The following is a 17901-nucleotide window of genomic DNA, read 5'->3' as shown; positions in this document are numbered from 1 at the left end:
GTTATTTACAGGTGTTGCTAGAATGTTAGACCTCATAAATATGGATATTTAATAACCAAAAAATCTCATTAAATCTTTCCACTATGAGAAGAAAGCACAGATTTAAGCAGATATTTGTTGTTCCAAACTGGGTTCTAGGTATTATGAACTCTCTTTGTAAGGATTTTGTGCCCTCTATGCAGCTGGTTGCCAGTGAAGGCGATTCTTTATATCCCTGCAATCTTCAAAATTTTTTTTTTTATATGCTTGTCTTGATTAATTGGTTGCCATTTTTTCTCCTTCTTGTTATTTAAACTAAACTAATCTTAACTAAACCAAACCAAACGAAAAAAAAGAGTATAGGTTTGGAAAGTGCCAGTTTATACCATAAATATGTAAAAGATGTTTCACATGTATATGGTACTGCTGTAAGTAGGTTTTTATGTTATATGATGTTCAACAACAAAGCAATAGGTTTTGGTCATTGACACTAACACAAGAAAAACATCTTGGTATATGTTGAATCTTTCTTGTTATAAGGAGGAACCATATTTTTGTCTTGCACAGTGGGATATATAATGCTGTATTTGACTGAATGAGAACATGTTGTTTTTTCTCTGTGTGTTCTAGCTACTCCTGTAGGTATCTGCCTTTATCTTCACTATTATGAGCTGTGTCAGCTTTTGCTGATCATGATCACTGTGGTTTCCATTTGCATGCTTTCAGCTGCAATTTTGAATTCAATATGTTTTCTATCTATCAATTTCACTCTACTAATCACATACCGGTATTCTTCTATTCATTAATGTTCTCCCTCCCTCTGTTTAATGTTTAAATGTGGTATGCAGTACATTTCTTGTGCTTTTTAATTGTATTTCATGTACAATAGATTTATCTTTTCAATACTGTTCAGGGGAGTGTGCGAGTTTTTCAAATGGACCAATGATTGACTAGCATCAGTCTTAATTTCGACTCTGATAAGCTAAGAGGGCTTTCAGCTGTGACGCAACAACAATAATGTATCATGATTGGCTTAAGGTCTCTGACGTGTAATGTCACTAAGATGCTTATTGGTCGGTGGTACTAGGTTAAACTGAGGATTTTATTTTTGTTCCTGTGTCAACGTAAAGAAGCAAAGAGTAGCCAGTGAGACCCGGCTAAGTTTCATCAGAGATAGTTTTTTCAAACATTACGGAAAGGTCTCCTCATATCTGACACCAGCCATACATCCACCGCCTTAGCAGAACTCCTTTTGAAGATGGTAAGTCGGGTGGCCGAGGTTATTGCTAACGGCTAACGGGAGAAGCTGCTAGCTTGATCCGATGTTTAGCCGTTGCCAGCCGTCGAGCTTTTAATTTGGGTTGTGTCTACTTGCTGGAGTCTCCGACGTAAATTAAGAATCGTCATTTATATTTGTATAATGTAATAGATACATTGAGGACATTAATTACTGTATCACACATTTTAAAATAACCGAGCAGCGTTATCGTTAACGTTATCATATAGAGGCTAGGCTAGTATAGCTAACGGTATTGAAACACTAACGTAACGTTAAAGTTACCTATCGACAGGATGGTCGTTAACGGCCGTTACAATTACCTTACCATTATACTAATGTTGCCTGGCTTTTGTGATTGTGTAAATGCCATATACGGTTACGTCAACCAAATTAACTTATGTTCAAACTTTTTGCTATAGGATACTGCTTTGTAGCTCACCCTAAAAAGCTCAATGTTTCTTATTCGTAAGAGTTGAAAGGATAATGGATACATAAATAGGAGTAACCAGACATAAAACTCATTAACTCACTTAAAAATCACCGTGTGTGTGTGTGTGTGTGTGTGTGTGTGTGTGTGTGTGTGTGTGTGTGTGTGTGTGTCAGGAAAGAAAGACAGGGTCGTAATAGATGGTTGATTTGCCTTATGCCAGTTGGATTTTTAGTGATGGTTGATCTATTTTTTTGTTATTAAAACAGATGTCGAATAATGTGTGTGGACATCATCAAAAATGTTGCATCGGTTTGTTGAATTGTTACCTACAAGTAATTGGTTATCAAGTAGCCAAAGCCTTAAATGCATTTTCAAAACTGATGCCAGTATTCATTATTCTCACACACATTACATGCAAAACAGGTTGCCTGTTAAGGAAATAAGACTATTATACTAGCATGGTATATATATTTTTGCAATTGTATTGGTGATATGATCTAGGAAAAAGATTACTGGACAAATGGTGTCTGTTTGAAAAAAAGATTAACAGATATTTAGCTGCATTTACTTATTTTCTCCACCGAGGTGAACTTCCTCTCTATTAGTCAGTAAGTTAATGGCGTAAGTAAAGCAGCTCGACCATTGCTCTCGACATTATCAATGTCAAAATACCTCTAGCTTTACATTTTCTCTTGTAGTAGGTCTGTGCTTGTCCATATGGAATACCTGAGTTGACTAAACTATTCTTCTCTCTCCAGAACTCCAATGTGGAGAATTTGCCTCCTCATATTCTTCGCTTGGTCTACAAAGAGGTTTCAGCTTTAGCAGCAGACCCGCCTGAGGGTATCAAGATTTATCCAAGTGAGGAAGACATAACTGAGCTACATACCGCCATCGAAGGACCAGGTAAGGATTGCAATATGGTGTCATGCCAAACTGGCATTGGCCAATCTAAGTTGAATAAATAATTAAAAGGAACACCATGTTGTGTATACATTCTCAAAGTAAGAAATTATTGATAACAATAATAATAGTTGCATGATAAGACACTTGGTTTATTCAGCAGAGAGATATATGTCCTCTGTATGTTTATAAAATTATTATTCATTCAAGTTTTTCAAATCCCACAGCAGTGCTTTTACATCTCCGTTTTGGTTTGCATCCATTTCTGTCTGTCTGAGATGTTTCCTTAGCATATTATACGCAGGAAACTCTGGTAAAATGGAATTACTGAAAGGTCAATACTAAAATAAAATTAAAATAATTTTGGCATTTCATTGATTCATTGAATGCTAACTATCAGGTAACAATCACATCATTCTTTAGTAGTCCATACAATTTAAAGGTCAACGGGGAAAAAACAAAAGCGATGTCTGGTTGAAACTTCACGATATCAGTCCGATTATAGCTCGACGTGGGTGTCGTCTTGCACCAATAAACTACAGTGGGTGTTATCGTAACAGACAAAAATATCATCTAGTCTGAACCAGGCAATAAGTGGGCATGCAATTTGTAAAGGTCTCAGATCATTTTATCACGTTCACTCCCAAGTAACTAGTATGTAAAGTTTTTCTTAAAGTAAAGTCAGCTCCCCCACCAACTATGCTAGGTTATCATTAGTTCATTGTTTCAGACCTTGTTATTGTTAAGTAGGCCTTGAAGAGCCAGACACGCATTCACATTTTGTTAACGCCACCAAAAAGTAACTTCAGTGCATGTTTTATTTATTAGACACTGATACTTGTATTGGTCTCATTATCCGTTTTTTTTTTTTTTTTTTTTGCCGGTCAAATTAACACGTGATTGTTTTACTTCAAGCACACAGCAACGCAGACAATGACATCTCATCCACACAGCATGCACGTCACACACAGTGGGAGCTGCGTCACACACACACACATCATGTCGTCGTAGTGGAAGTTCTTCAGTGTGAATGAAGAAGACATGAAGCTCACAGTTTGTAACGCCTGCAAGTCCAAGTTAAAAAATGTTTGTATGCTGTCAATTCTAGTTCTTGGAAAGAAAGAATTAGCAGGTCAGACTTTTAATAAAACAATCTAAAAAATGGCAAATGGTGAATCTGCATTTATTAATGTATCTAACAGTTTCCATTATAGCCCAAATGGATTATGATTTTAAAAAAAGGGGGGGGGGGGGTTGAACTAAGTGACTTGGGTGTAAGATTTTCTGTTTTTTCAAGTTGACTCAGTTGCCGCTCGATGACCCTGTTTGTTTTTATGGAGCAAGTTTGGCACAGTCAGGACGTACTGTTCATGAGATGAATTCTTTATGCTTTGACAGAGGGAACTCCGTTTGCTGGCGGCGTTTTCCGTATGCGTCTCGTCCTCGGGAAAGACTTCCCTGCAGTTCCACCCAAGGGGTATTTCCTGACCAAGATTTTTCACCCAAATGTGGGTCACAAGGGAGAGATCTGTGTCAACGTGTTGAAGAGGGACTGGAAGGCAGAGCTCGGCCTCAGACATGTCTTACTTGTAAGCAGAATCATCAGTTGTTGTTCTGAGTGTCAGCTGTGTTGCGTCACTATTTTAACATTTCCTTCTCCTTTTATTTCCCCACAGACAATCAAGTGTCTTCTAATCCATCCGAATCCAGAGTCGGCTCTAAACGAAGAGGCCGGGCGTTTGCTGTTAGAGGACTATGCAGAATATGAGTCCCGAGCTCGTCTGCTCACAGAGATCCACGCCATGGGCCCCTTCTGGGGCACTTCAGGACCCTAACGACGGCCCACAGCCGAAGAAGCACGCAGGTGACCCCATGAAGAGAGCGGGACCCAGTGCGGCAGCTGTGCCAGCAGCTCTGGGTAACGGAGCAAATGCAGCCAGTACCACCAATAGCAACAGTAGTAGTAGCACTAATAATGTAGCAGGGAAAAAGAAAGCAGATAAAAAGCGCGCATTGAGGCGACTTTAATACCACCGGAAAATTCTCAGTGTGTGTGTGTGTGTGTGTGTGTGTGTGTGTACGTGTGTGAGCGCGAGAGTGTGTAAATATAAATATTGAAGTGTGCTGACAATGTTTTTGTTCCCTTTTTTTCCCCTGACTCTTTCTACCACCTATCCAGACTGCCCACTTTGTACTCATACCGTAACTTCTGTTTTGCCTCCAGTTTGTCCTGTTGGCATTACGTTTATTATTTCCATACCTGATGATAAAATGTTTGTTCCTCTTTTTAAAGGAAAGACAACACTTTGACTGCGAAAATCATGCCATCCGTTACATTCTGCCCTCGGCCTAGTGTGACTGAATGATACAGGGAAAAGGTTTCACTGTGCAAAACATGGCCTCTAATATCTGTCCATTAATGAGACATAACTACTATTGTCTCAGACTTGTTATAAGCTCTTTGTAAAGTGTTTCTTGGTAAATGCTGCTGTGATGGTACTGTGTACTGCTCAGCCAGGCTCACCTGTGAGTCCAAACCAAGATGTTTAATTAATGTCAGGTTTTAAAATTGACCTCAAATGAAATAATGGTTATAAGTTGCTAAACAATTGTGCAAAAAGTGAGTGGGTTCACTATTGGGAGAGAATATTGTTAATGTCACACACAAATTGTCACATCTTTTTAAATAGTATTTTTCATATTGTGATTTGAATGAAATAAAGGTATGGAAAGACTTGGCAGTGGAGTATAAGAGGTCTGTTATGTTCTTCATGGAATCAACCCCTTTTTTTATGTTAATTTTTCTAAAATTGTTTCACTGTCTAGTATTTTCAAAAGTTGTTTATAATTGACATGTTCATATTCAGCTGTCTTGTGGTTATGTGTGAAGACCTAGATCAGTGGCTGTGGGAGCGGGGTAGGTTGCCAGACTACTTTATAAAAATGAATCCTCTTCTCTGTATTAAGCATACAGTGGTGCGACTCGCTCAAACTACCCCTGCTTCCATACGAAACACAATGTGCTCTCAGGTGCCCAGCTCTCCGACCAGCCATGTGGATACCTGAGACTACGTCTGTAAGAAAATGTCCACGTTTGATAGAATTTGTCTCTCCACCCGTTGCACTGGCAGGGTTTCCTGGGCAGGGTTTTCTCTCTGTACATGCATGCAGGGCTTACATTTCCCAAGGAAACGCACTGAAGCGCTGTCTTAATTTGGATGGAAAATGTGCCTCTGAATCTCCTGTCATTGTGCAGACTGTTGGCTGGATATTTTGTGTCCATTTTAAATTATTTAAATTAATAAAACATTGAAATACAAGAAGTGAAATGAAAAATGAGTCATATTTGCTCTTTTATTTCGAGTTCCTTTGCATGCATAATTATTTATTATGGTAGAACTTTACCTGTTCTGCAATAATAGGTGTGTGTGTGTATATATCAGTATAGCCTCTCAGAATGGATACTGCTTTTACTGCTACAATAGCACTCTATTTAGTTTATAGTGGTCTCCTGTTCTGCATTGATGGAATAACCATTATGAAGAAATCAGTAATTGCATCCACCCCAGCAAACCAGTGAGTGAAAGTGCACCCGGTAGAGTGTCATTGGACCATCTAATGAAGGGCTCATCCAGGCTCTGCTGCAGACATGCAGCAGCCCACCCACCTGTGTAGAAATATCAGCCTGCCATGCAGGTAATGATCAGGCCTTTCTTAGACACCTGGGCCTCCACATAACCCTTTACATCTTCCCCAAGCCCCCTTTTGAAGTGTGTACCTCCTTACCCCCACCTGGCATTCACCTCCCCCAATTTGTGCCAAAGCCATGTTCTTTGCTGTTATCTTTATACTAAAGTATGCATACTAATTATATGAATCTTTATTCTGATAGTGTAGGTCAAGTGTAAAGAGAATGCATGCTGGTGTTCCTGTCGCTGCAGTGTACTGCTATTAATTATGATTCACCATGTAGGCCTGATGTGTGATCACCAATTCCAATTCATGTAACACACTCGTCAGTTAAACTGCAAAAAAAAAAAAAAACGAAATCCGGTTTCATTCATGTGCTGTTGATGTGAGGATCGTGAGGAGGCAATGACTGTGTGACGGTGGCATGAAGCCAAACGAGCCAACTTCATCTCTGACACAGGCCTACCCATCACTACATCTCCTTTTACGTTTTCTACATTTCCATCTGTCCTGCTCGTCTCCAACTTTACGAAATCTGAAATACCGGTGCAGGTCCGGGTCTAATTGACAGTTTCGTTCACGCTCCAGTGTTGGAGCTTTTGCGTCAATCCTCTCCCTTCCCCGTTTTCATCGCTTTCATAATTGCCACCAACATAATGACACAGTTGCTGTGGCAACCATGTCTCCCTTTTTCTCTATCACACACACACACACACACACACATACAAAGAAAAAAAAACACACTTTGGATCGCGGAGGTCTTCAGCTGAATTTACCGACTGCTTTAATTTAATAAGTTTTCCTCCACGTTTTTATAGCTTTGTCTCAACCCTGCGTTTTACTTTGTATGACGGAACAGTAGTTAAATTCCTGACTGATATTTGTTTTCCTCAGAGCAAGTACAATGCAGTTATTCAGGGTCATTCAATTAAAAAAAGCAAATGAATTGGAAGGGAATAAAGATGAACGCCACCAGTTGAATGGGCCTAATGACCATCAGTGCCGAGCAGCGCGGAGCTGAGAGTCTCATCAGCACCAGTCTGAGCGACCAATCACAGCGCTCCCCCCCCGGCGGACCTCCATGAGGCCAGCCGCAGTTAGGCGGTGTAACCTATCTCGCTTGGAAATTATGAAGGGAACCAGCTTCAGTCGATTGTAGATGGAGAAAAGTTAAATTGAGGGATTTCTTTTTTTAATTGGTGACGCGTTTGTCATTTTGAGCACCTGCATTACTGCCTGTTCTCCAGGATAGTTGCACTATAACTTGTGCTGTACAACAATCGGAATTTTCCGATGTGTAGCCTTGTAGTTGAATCGCCTTGTCACATGTTTCAGAACATCTCGTCGGCACTGACTCTCTTCTGCTCGCGTTTTTTTCTCTCTTTCTGCCGTGATGATGGATTATCAATAGCATGATGAAGACACATCATTGAGATCTGCAGCACTTGTGAAAGAAAAACCTTTAAAACAGGTGGCAGATCCAGCAACAGTTCAAGCTGTTCAGATTATCTTCTGCCACAATAACAGGCTGCCATCTGAGAAACGCTGAGATACAGTGCGCAGGCTCTCCCAGCGCTGTTCTCCAGCATCAAACCCCCGAGCAACGCACAGGTAAGACACGACATTATGCACCTTTTATTAATGCAACGCCAATAACCGAATTACACGCAAAAATGATTGATACCTTCATTGTGTGTTTCTATCTCTATGAAAAATTAGTTTGGCTTCTGTTTAGACGCATCAGCTGTGATGAAGGCTGTCAAACAAAACATTTGGTTGAAAGCTGCGCCACAGAAACATCTTTAGTCCTTATGCTGGGCAGACATGTTTTTCATCACTTAAACACTTTAATGAACAGCACATTGTGACATTATGAACATATTGTTATTAAGACCGACACATCCAGCCGGACTACACACACACACACACACACACACTCGCACACACGCACAAACACACGCACCGGCACGGATACACCCACGCACTCTTAGCCTACTGATACATGCAAGTCATTTCCATAACCCGCATGCTTGTTCGTTGCAAGTTGCAACTTATTAACCTAATGAAGGATGGATTGTATTCTAAAGAGTTGATGTCCAAATGCAAAGTCATTGCGCAGCACATATTGTACTCATGATAAGACTGAAGCTGCGCCGCTCCGTGATTAAATGTCTTTTTGCAGCAACATGACTTGCATTCAGGATTTCTCTCCCTTCATTGATTCACATATTAGTGCGATTTTGCAACAGCGTGTCTAAAAAAAATAGAATAAAAAAAGAGGCCATTTTGTTTAATTTCCAACAAACACCTGTTGAAATTGTTGCATGTCCAACCGTCTGCATAGCTGGTCAGCGTCCTGCAATGAAAGTAAGGGGAGCCGTTTGGTTCATTTGTTTTGTTCATTTGCAATGAAAGGAATCTGTAGAAATGCTGTGTTCTCCCTCCAGTGGTTGTGCAACTCAGGGATGCATCTTCTGAATGTGCTGCCCTTCACCCTTTAGTTCCCATCCTCACTCTCTTCCTCTCTGCTGCATTGCAACAGCACAGTATAGAAAATACCTACAGGAAAACATTTGCTTTTTCTGTATGTTGAGTCACTTTGCTGGAAAGATGTGATATTAGACTTTCACGCTTTTTTGGGATGCATGTTTTGAATTCATATATTGAATTTGAAAATCTCATTCATTGTTAGAAAGCTGTAATTGCATGTTTGTTGGGGAGGGGTTTGGACGTATTGGTCAGAAAATCCTCAGAGTGAACAGAGTCGGAGCAGAAAATATGGTTGTGGAAGTTGGGCGGCGAGGCATCAGGGTCATCTTGTCGAGCAAGAGACGGGCAGATGTGACTTTGAAATCTGGATTGTCTAATGGGTGTAGATTGGATTCTGCCTCCCTTCTCTTTCACTGCCTCTTTCACTCACACACAGACAGAGCTGCAGTGCTATTCTGAGAGAGTTAGCTGCCTCAACCCACGCACAGAATCTGAGAAAGAGAGAAAGGCAGAACGAAGGAGAAAAGAGGAGAAGGAGGGAGCAAGAGGAATAAAGGAGAGGGAAGGAGACTACAAGGGGGTTTACAGAATGCCTACTACAGCCTCTCACATGCACACAAAGCCTTTTAACAGTTTCACATTATCCCCCTTTAAATGTTCTAACAGCAGCTGATTTACAGTCCTGATTAGCACTCTTCTTGTGTGTGGCATTGACTGTATTTGCAGATCTGTTTGGCGGTGCTGTTTGTGTGATGTTCTATGTTGTATTGGTAAGTGCTGGGAGAAATGTACTTGATTCTGTGCCACCCACACACCGCCCTCCCACTCATGGTCGTCTCTGCATCTATACCTCTGGCTCTTCCCGCTCGCCACAATCTCTATGCTCATTTAAATCCCTACCCTGCATTTATCCCTCTGCTCTCGTTCTCTCTTTTCTGCATCACTGACTTTTCAGGAGCTCCTGCAACCAAACAGGCACACTAACACACACTCGGCCTCTCACGATACACACAATGCAATTATAAAAAAAAAAAAAAGAGACTGTATTGTGTCAATAAGTGAGGTCGCAGAGCTTCTTTCTAACCAATGCCTCTCGTTTTTGTATTACAGCGGACACTCTGGCCAACACATTCCAGGTTTGTCGACGTGCAAACCCCGAAGGCAATTCTGGAAATCAAGCAGAACATTTAGAGACGACAGAAAAACACTGTTGGAACATTAATCAGTGGGGGGAACTGAGTCTTTGTGTCTCTCGTTTTCCGTTCGCTCAACTCTCCTCAGAAGGTCAGAGGAGCATGTAACCGAAACAAGCGGAGCCCTCGGTGATTTCAGCATTCTGTCTCCCCCATCTGTGCCTACATTCTCCGCTACAGATAGGGACGTTTTTGATAATTACATGTAATTATAATTTCTGTGGGAGACAGATCTGCCTCTGTCTATTATTGCCAACACCTCCAACACAATAACTTCACACATTTACATATTTCTCAACAAAAGTGATATTCTTTGAACCTCAGAGACAAATCAAGAATAATTTTACTTAGAGAGACATGTCACATGGAGACGAAATGTGTCATTCAGTTCATATCTAATTAGTGATACGGTTGAATGACACGGGTAACTTTTTGTGCCTAAAAGCTGAATAGAGAGCATTTAAAATCTGTGACGTTTGCCTCATTTTGCAATGTTTTTCACAGCCTGGGAGCCATTTCCTCGGTTTATGCTAACTCCTAATTTTCAGCACCTAAACTGAGCCTCCTTCCCAATCACAGAAACCGTGCCAGGCGACTATGGATGCACATTAATCCAACCATAGAAGAGATTGAGATAAAGTACACGGTGCATCTATAGATGTGACGAGTGCCTCGTGCCTAGAGTTAACATGGAGATACGTCCCTGCTCCAGAGACACTAGGCATCATTACTAGACAGATGTTTAGTCTGTTAATCCCATTTGATTGTTTACAATGCTGATAAAATTACAATATATATGAAAATAATTATAGATTTCATAAATTTTTTCAGAAAGGAATTGCTTTCATCTTAATTAAGTGCCAATTCTGAATGTGCCAGATTAAAACAGTCATCCTGGAATGAACAAAACAGATAAAAGTGTTTACATTTGATAAGAAAAACTGGCCATAGATTATTGTTCAAGTGCCAAGGTCAGCAAGAATGTATAGGACTGCCATATTGTATTGAAAAATATTTGCTACTAATTTTTACTAGCCTTAGTGGTTACAAAAATGTATTCCTTCCAGCAGTACGTTAGAGATTGGTCATTTTGTTCAGTGAGGAGCGTAGAACAAGGCATTAAGGACTAAAAGCATGAAGATTGTTGTTTTCAATTTGTCCTCTTTACAAAGCCGCATCAATTTTAGTGTTCTGGACTTGAGAGGGCAAAAGATGAAGTCATTACGCATTCAGAGATCCTTTCTAGCAGTAAATTAAAAGCATTTTAATACCATTATCGACAATTATTGAAACCTACCAACTGTTTTTGATAGTGTTAGACCTTTTCATTTGTATTGTTCCTGACCTTTTCTAATATTACACCATATAAATACTCAGTTTCTGACAAAAAAAAGGCTTCAAATTTCCTCCTCCAACATTACTGAATGAAACTACTGATACATCATCAATATTCAGTAGGTTGTACATGCTACTTGAATATTTCACATGCCATTTTAGTGGGTTAAACGGCAAAAGCGGATACTGCATTGACTCAACAACAGAAAATAGATCTCTTAGTCATGTAAAAATGACGCCCACCACCAATCTCCGAGTCCTCGCTGTCTCCCTGCTCTCCCTCCTCACTGCCCCGCTCACCACTGTTGTGGAGACCTCTCCGTCCCCCCCTCCTCAGCAAATAGACCCCCCAGGGAGGCCTTTCACCGAGCAGCCCAAGACTGGCCCGAGCCCCCCTCTCCTTCTCCTCGCCATGCAGGCCAATATCAGGCCAGCTGCTCTCCAAGGCAGGATCAAAACCCCTGAGAAACTTCCAGAAACCTCAGAGGGAGTTCTCGAGACGCCTCCGAGACCCCTTCCCCAGGTAATGTTCCCCAAGAATGTGACTTCATCAGAGGCCCTCGCACCTCCCTTAGGCGCCGCCAAGGTAGCGCCCATTCCACCCCGCATGATGGAATTATGGGTTGATGTATGTCGAGGTTATTATGACGTAATGGGACACTTTGACAACGCCTTCAACTGCTCCAAGGACTCCTTCATCTTTTGCTGTGGAACTTGCCACTACCGCTTCTGCTGCCCAGAGCGTAGCCGGCAACTGGAGCAGGAGCTTTGTAAAAACTATTTCTCTCCAGACTGGGCCAAGCCACAGACGGACGCCATGATTTTACCAGAGGACTTAGGTCCCGACCCAGACTTTGATCCACTGAAGCAGCAGAGCCACAACACGGGCTTCGTCATCGGAGGCGTGATCGTGTTCATGGTGGCTGTCGCTGTGGGCATAAAGGTGGGCTTCAACAAGGTACAACAGGAAGCCAACCAAAGGGACCTCAATATGCCCAGGTGAGGCTTTGATTATTTATTTTTTATCAACTCTCACTGCTGGATTTGTTACTTCATTCAGTGTATGAATGGTGTAATGAATTTAGGTTTTCATGACTCCATAAATGGCCCAGATTCATCATTCTGGGCTCTGAATAATGTTGTTAGTCATCAGATGAAACATATTTGATCTTCATCGAGTGGCGGCTGCAGAATCCATGGTTGTTTTGATCCCTCTGGGCTTTTTATCTCATATACGGCCCGTAATCTTGGCAATAAAGACACGCATTTGGATTTTTGTACAGGTTGCAGTTTTCTATCCTGAGCTTCAGTAGTGCAGGACGATGGTTGTAGACTGACTTAGAGCGTTTGGTTGATCTCTTAAAGAACGATTACTAGCGTATTGTTTTCTTCTAATTCTGCTTTTTCAAATACAATACCATGTTCATCATTGTACACAAGTTGAATAACCATGACCAAGAATTACATTTAATACAATATATATATTAAAGAAATAAAAAAATGGATGTTTAATAAATTGCTCTCAAATCAAATGACCTAAATGTATCCTCACATGAATATGATTGATTTGTTACCAGCCTATACACTGTCCAAATACCTTGTGAACAATACAGATAATGACACATGCTCATCACAAAAGAAGTACGAAGCATAATGTAATACATTTGAAATGATAGTCGATGAAGTTTATTGTCATTTTAAACTTGTGTTTATTACATCATTAGAGCCCTGGTTGACATGCTGCGGCACCAGTCGAGCCCAGTCCAGCAGGATGAGAGAAACAACAGCGTGGCTCTGGCTGTAGGGGACGGGCAGGGGACACTGGGGAGACCTCCGAAAAATCTTTACGCCCCAGGACTGCCCAGCAAGGACAACAGATGTGAGGGTTTAGGGTCTTTTACAGCATTAATGAATAGCACAATCAGAGCTTTTGTTACGGCATCCTTTGTGTGCCGAGGCACATGGTGTTTGTCACGTCTGCATGTGAACGCATCTTGTTTTCTGTGTCCCACCATCAAGATATTTTTGTAGCCATTAGGTATTGTATAAAAAAAAGAACAGGAATCCGGAGATTAGTGCTCTTAAATTATGAATGCTTTACATGACGATGTGGAGACGCTCTGTACATGTGAGATAATGTGAAGGAGAATTGATGCAGATACATAAATGTCTATAGTTTCCTTGATCTTTTTATGTTAAAGGACCATTGAACTGGAAACTGCCTGACATCCATTTTGAGCTGATTACCTTATGTTCTTTTGACTTGCAGTGGGCAATTTGCAACACAATTTCATCCACTCTTCAGGCACCAGCCCCAAACACACCGCAACTATCGGTAAGGCAGCTTGTGAAAGCTCCTATGTAAATAACATGTAATCACCATGATGCTTCGTTTACCTTGTTCAGTTTTGTTTAAGCTCTGAAGTAGACTCATTCTTCCCAACAATAAAAAATATATTTTTTTAGAGCTTTGCGTTGCTTGTGTTGAAAGCAAGTAAAATTCTGTCTGTGCCAGTGAATGTTTGCAGATTCACACACAGCTACGAGCGGAGCGCTATATCCAGAGGAGCAAATCTCATTTAACACACAGTCGTTTTCTCCCTGTGGTCTGTGTAGAACGCACCCCTAGGATGAACAATGCTCAGCTGGCAGCTGGAGGCACCCTGCTTTCCAATAAACACAACAACACCAAATCCCAGCCGGCCTTCCACCACTCCCTGCACAACCTGGCTCAGCTGCCGCCCTCCTATGAGAGCGCCACCAAGCCTGAGCTCAACAGATACTCCTCACTCAAACGACTCGGTAAGTACCTTCATTTTCTAGAATTGATGACAAATGTACCAGTCTGTCTGCCCCTCTCTCCCCTCGCAGCTGTTTCATGAGTACTTAAGCATGGTGACACTCTTGACACTATGGCACAAAGGCCACGATGTGTCATTATGTGCTGATGCTATTTACTGTGGTGATAAACAATTCAGATACATTTTGTTTGGCTTCCAGAGAAAGGTCTTGATGAGTACTCATCTGGTTACTGCACCACAAAGCGCCGGCCTCACACAGCCCAGCCGGCCCTCCAGTCCTCTCAGCACCACCTCCACTGGGGTGGAGACTACACCCTCAGTGGGAGAGGAACCCTTCCCAGGCACGCAGTCCGTCCCTGGATCCCGCCGCCGCCTCCTGGCATGCCTGCTTCACCCACCCCCAATCCTTACCCTCTGGATCCCCCGGAGCCCCAGTATAACCCCAATTACGACACTCTCTCCAAGCCGAGGAAAGTTAAACCCTCTGACCAGCTGCTCAACATGGGTGACGTCCCTGGCAACACGGGGACACTGTCCAGGATGTCCAAGAACCAGCAACACCAGTACTACAAAGCCATGGCTGCCTCCAATAAGAACTCCAACACGCAGACGCTCACCAGGAAGACGCAGGACAGGCAGGAGAGGCAGGACAGACAGGACAGGCAGGAGAGACAGGAGAGACAGGAGAGACAGGAGAGACAGGACAGGCAGGACAGGCAGGAGAGACAGGAGAGACAGGACAGGCAGGACAGGCAGGACAGGCAGGAGAGACAGGACAGGCAGGAACGGATTCTCATGTCCCCGGACCATCTGGAGGAAAGGATGGGTGTCGCCGGGATGGGGGTTACAGATCCATACGCCCACACAGGAGGGGTTGTCCCCACACTGCCTCGCCAGCAGAAGGCCCAGTCCCAGCAGAACGTCTGCGCCACGCCCTCCCTCGACCGACACCACATGATCAAGATGAACTCTCACCCCACGTCTGGACGAGAGCAGGAGAGGAACACGCCCATAACAGGGCACATGAGCGGGGGCATGGGCTGGGCGGGCGAGAATCCCGGGGCGGGGGTAGTCATGGGAACGGGAACACTAGGGGGCCACAGCGCCAGGAGGATGGCTTTTGCAGCGAAAAGGCAAAACACCATTGAGCAGCTACATTTCATACCGGGAGCGGGCGGTGGGGGGTCAACAGGAAGTGCAGGAGGGAGTCAGGGGATCAGGACGGGGAGTAAAAATGAGGTGACGGTGTGAGGTCTGTGCCTAATGTAGAGTTTACCCTCATCAAAGGCACAGGAGTCGTTTGCCCTTTTGCATTTAACTATTAGATATATAACTACAAGAACTAGAGGTATAAAGTATAGTAACATTATAACGTGTTTAGGCTATTCAAATTAGTGTTATCTTGTAATTAAATAGCTTAAATATGATTACTTGATTAAAAATCTAGGTGGGGAATATCTGTTCCAATTATGTAATAGCCTGCATCAGCCATATTTTGTAACACACTTTGCCATATTGCCATATACAGCGGTGCCATTACTTGTAGAAAGACTGACTGGAAGGGTGAAACAAAACCAACAGACATGTTCATCATTTTGTTTTTATATGTTTTTCAAAAAGTACTCAGGAGCCATATTAGATAGGGAACGATAGGATATATATATATATATATATATATATATATATAAAAAGAGGTCGATGCAGAGGAGGACGTTGTGGGATATTGTGTCACAGAATTTAATAGAGAATTGAGCCAACTACCTGCTGGACTGTCAACCTGCTCAGCTCTCGCCAACAATGATTTATTAAACTGAACCTCATGGGTGAGCAGCCCGGTGGACCAGATGAGTGTGAGTGAACCATGTGCCTGGCGAGGGGATTTTGGAGATACTGATACTCAACCTCATCCTGACACAGGGAAACAGAACTGATTTTTGTTGCTTCCTATGTAAATCAGCGGACTGTCTCTGACTGGGACTCAGCAGCCTGTTGGCAGGACTCCGCACCTGATTTTCAACCGCGTACGTTCCCACATTACAAATCTGACGCCTGGGTTGCCTAATTTTCCATGTGACCTTAGATCCAATCCCCAGAGAGACTCACACTCTGATCACTGCTACACTACAGTAGTGTAAACTGATGTTAGATTACGTTATGGGTGACTTTCCACTAATGTTCCCATCTATCTATAGATCAGAACTGTAAAAACAATGGGCTACCAAATAATATAGAGCCATCTGTCACCTTATTACAAAAATATCTTGACACAAACATAGACGAGTCAGGAGACGCATGTGTTCAGTTTACCAATAAAAAGGCAACTTGCTTTAATGCAGGTTGTGAACGAAGAGCAAAGGTTTTTCTACAGAGCACAAATGAATAGACCGTGACGCAGAGGTTGCACTTACACAACTGTCCTTCAAAGCCATTTATGGAGATACAAAGAAAATACCACAGAGGAAGCTGGTCTGACAATCACCATTTTATTATTCTCACCAGGTGACAAATTATACAAGTCAGTGATATTTTGTACATTCAAAGGATTGGCTTCAGAGCAAGCCAAAAAAAACCTCTGAGTCAGGAGAGAGGGCGACCTGAGGCCTTCTCCTGCATGGCTTATGTGCCGTAAGAGACTCGGATGATTAGGAAGCCCTCCCCATCCTCAAGAGGAAGACCTTGCTGTATCATAACGCACTTCAGCCAGTATGAGTAAAAAAAACAACAACAAAAAAACAGAAAAGAGAAAGAAAAAAAAATCTTCATCAATAACAACGCTTATCAATACTAAGGGCTATCCTATCCTATATACTGTAGTATGTGATATCTGTGGTCCATATAAATACTATCTCTTTCTCTTTTTTGTGTTGATATTGTCATGATGTATTAAGTATTAATGTGTACAAAAAACAAGAGCAATTTAAGCACAGTTCAAAGAGAAACACAGAGACAAAATAAACTTTGCACAAAATCTATCCCGATATTTGCACCAGATACAAACTTACTTTGTATCGTGTCCTCAAGGTTTACATTCTGTACGAGCGCGGCTGACAGTGTGACTGATCAATGGAGGGTATTGTATTGAGAGAGGATTTTTTTTTTTTTATCCACATGAAATCAGAGATAATTTTCGCAGATCAAAGAAGGAACTTGTTACTGCTTGGTTTTTGTTCAGTCATGTGGAAGGGTTACAGAGATGAAATACTGATTAACAGAAACACAGATTTCATTTGGAAAATCTTCCTATACACAGTGCTAAATGTAATTGTTATGAATATGATGGAGTGTTATTATTAATAATTATTATAACTGTTATGGTTATTATTAACAATTATCTTATGATGTGATGTTCTTTTACTTGGTGGGATTTAAGTGTTTATTGTTTTTAGATAGCTAGCATTCTCATGACTAGTTGTTTTTTTTCATACATCTGGTCATTAATTCAAGTTTTTAAAAACATTCCAAATCTTGATGCATGCCAGCTCCATTTCATTGAGAGGCAGTTACGGTATGCCTGGATTTTAAGGTCATCCACGCTTATATGGCCAATTTTTCCAGCTGTATGTACTGTGCCTAGACATCGGCCTTATGACTTCTTGATCTCAAGTGAAATTAGGTTTCCACTCGGGTATTAAAAATATCTATTGAAAAAATCTGCAGCCTTCTAAACGTATGTGTAGACAACGGTGTTTTAACAGCCAGTGAGGGATAGGTGTGTTCGAACGGGCCAGAAGTTATTAACCAGACTGGAGGCGGTCTGTTGTCTCCACTGCAGCAGCCTGACCCAATAACATATTGTGGGTT

At 41.9% G+C, this 17901-nt stretch overlaps 2 protein-coding genes across 3 annotated transcripts in view; both read left to right on the top strand.

Annotated features, from left to right (window-relative positions):
- Positions 1–1039: 1039 nt before the first annotated feature.
- On the top strand, positions 1040–5927 carry ube2s (ubiquitin-conjugating enzyme E2S). The gene is given in 5 exon segments (XM_029452639.1): positions 1040–1240; positions 2447–2594; positions 3990–4180; positions 4268–4398; positions 4400–5927. Coding segments are annotated over 5 exon segments (693 nt in total). The 5' UTR covers positions 1040–1237; the 3' UTR covers positions 4620–5927.
- A 1488-nt stretch (positions 5928–7415) lies between these two features.
- shisa7a (shisa family member 7a) overlaps positions 7416–17901 on the top strand; it is an 11244-nt gene continuing 758 nt past the window's right edge. The window contains exons 1-6 of one of the 2 annotated variants that reach the window (XM_029452086.1): positions 7416–7892; positions 9882–12298; positions 13024–13178; positions 13569–13634; positions 13916–14101; positions 14300–17901. The exon at positions 14300–17901 is cut by the window's right edge and continues 758 nt beyond it. In XM_029452086.1, the coding sequence (XP_029307946.1) occupies positions 11430–12298; positions 13024–13178; positions 13569–13634; positions 13916–14101; positions 14300–15351 (2328 nt within the window). In that variant the 5' untranslated portion in view covers positions 7416–7892; positions 9882–11429 and the 3' untranslated portion in view covers positions 15352–17901. Of the gene's footprint in view, positions 7893–9434; positions 9542–9881; positions 12299–13023; positions 13179–13568; positions 13635–13915; positions 14102–14299 lie in introns of those variants that run through there. The other variant, XM_029452087.1, reaches the window with a different exon arrangement.

The sequence above is a fragment of the Cottoperca gobio genome, chromosome 16 (assembly GCF_900634415.1).
Source record: "Cottoperca gobio chromosome 16, fCotGob3.1, whole genome shotgun sequence".
NCBI classification, from domain to species: domain Eukaryota; kingdom Metazoa; phylum Chordata; class Actinopteri; order Perciformes; family Bovichtidae; genus Cottoperca; species Cottoperca gobio.
This window is presented reverse-complemented; position numbering and strand designations above follow the sequence as displayed.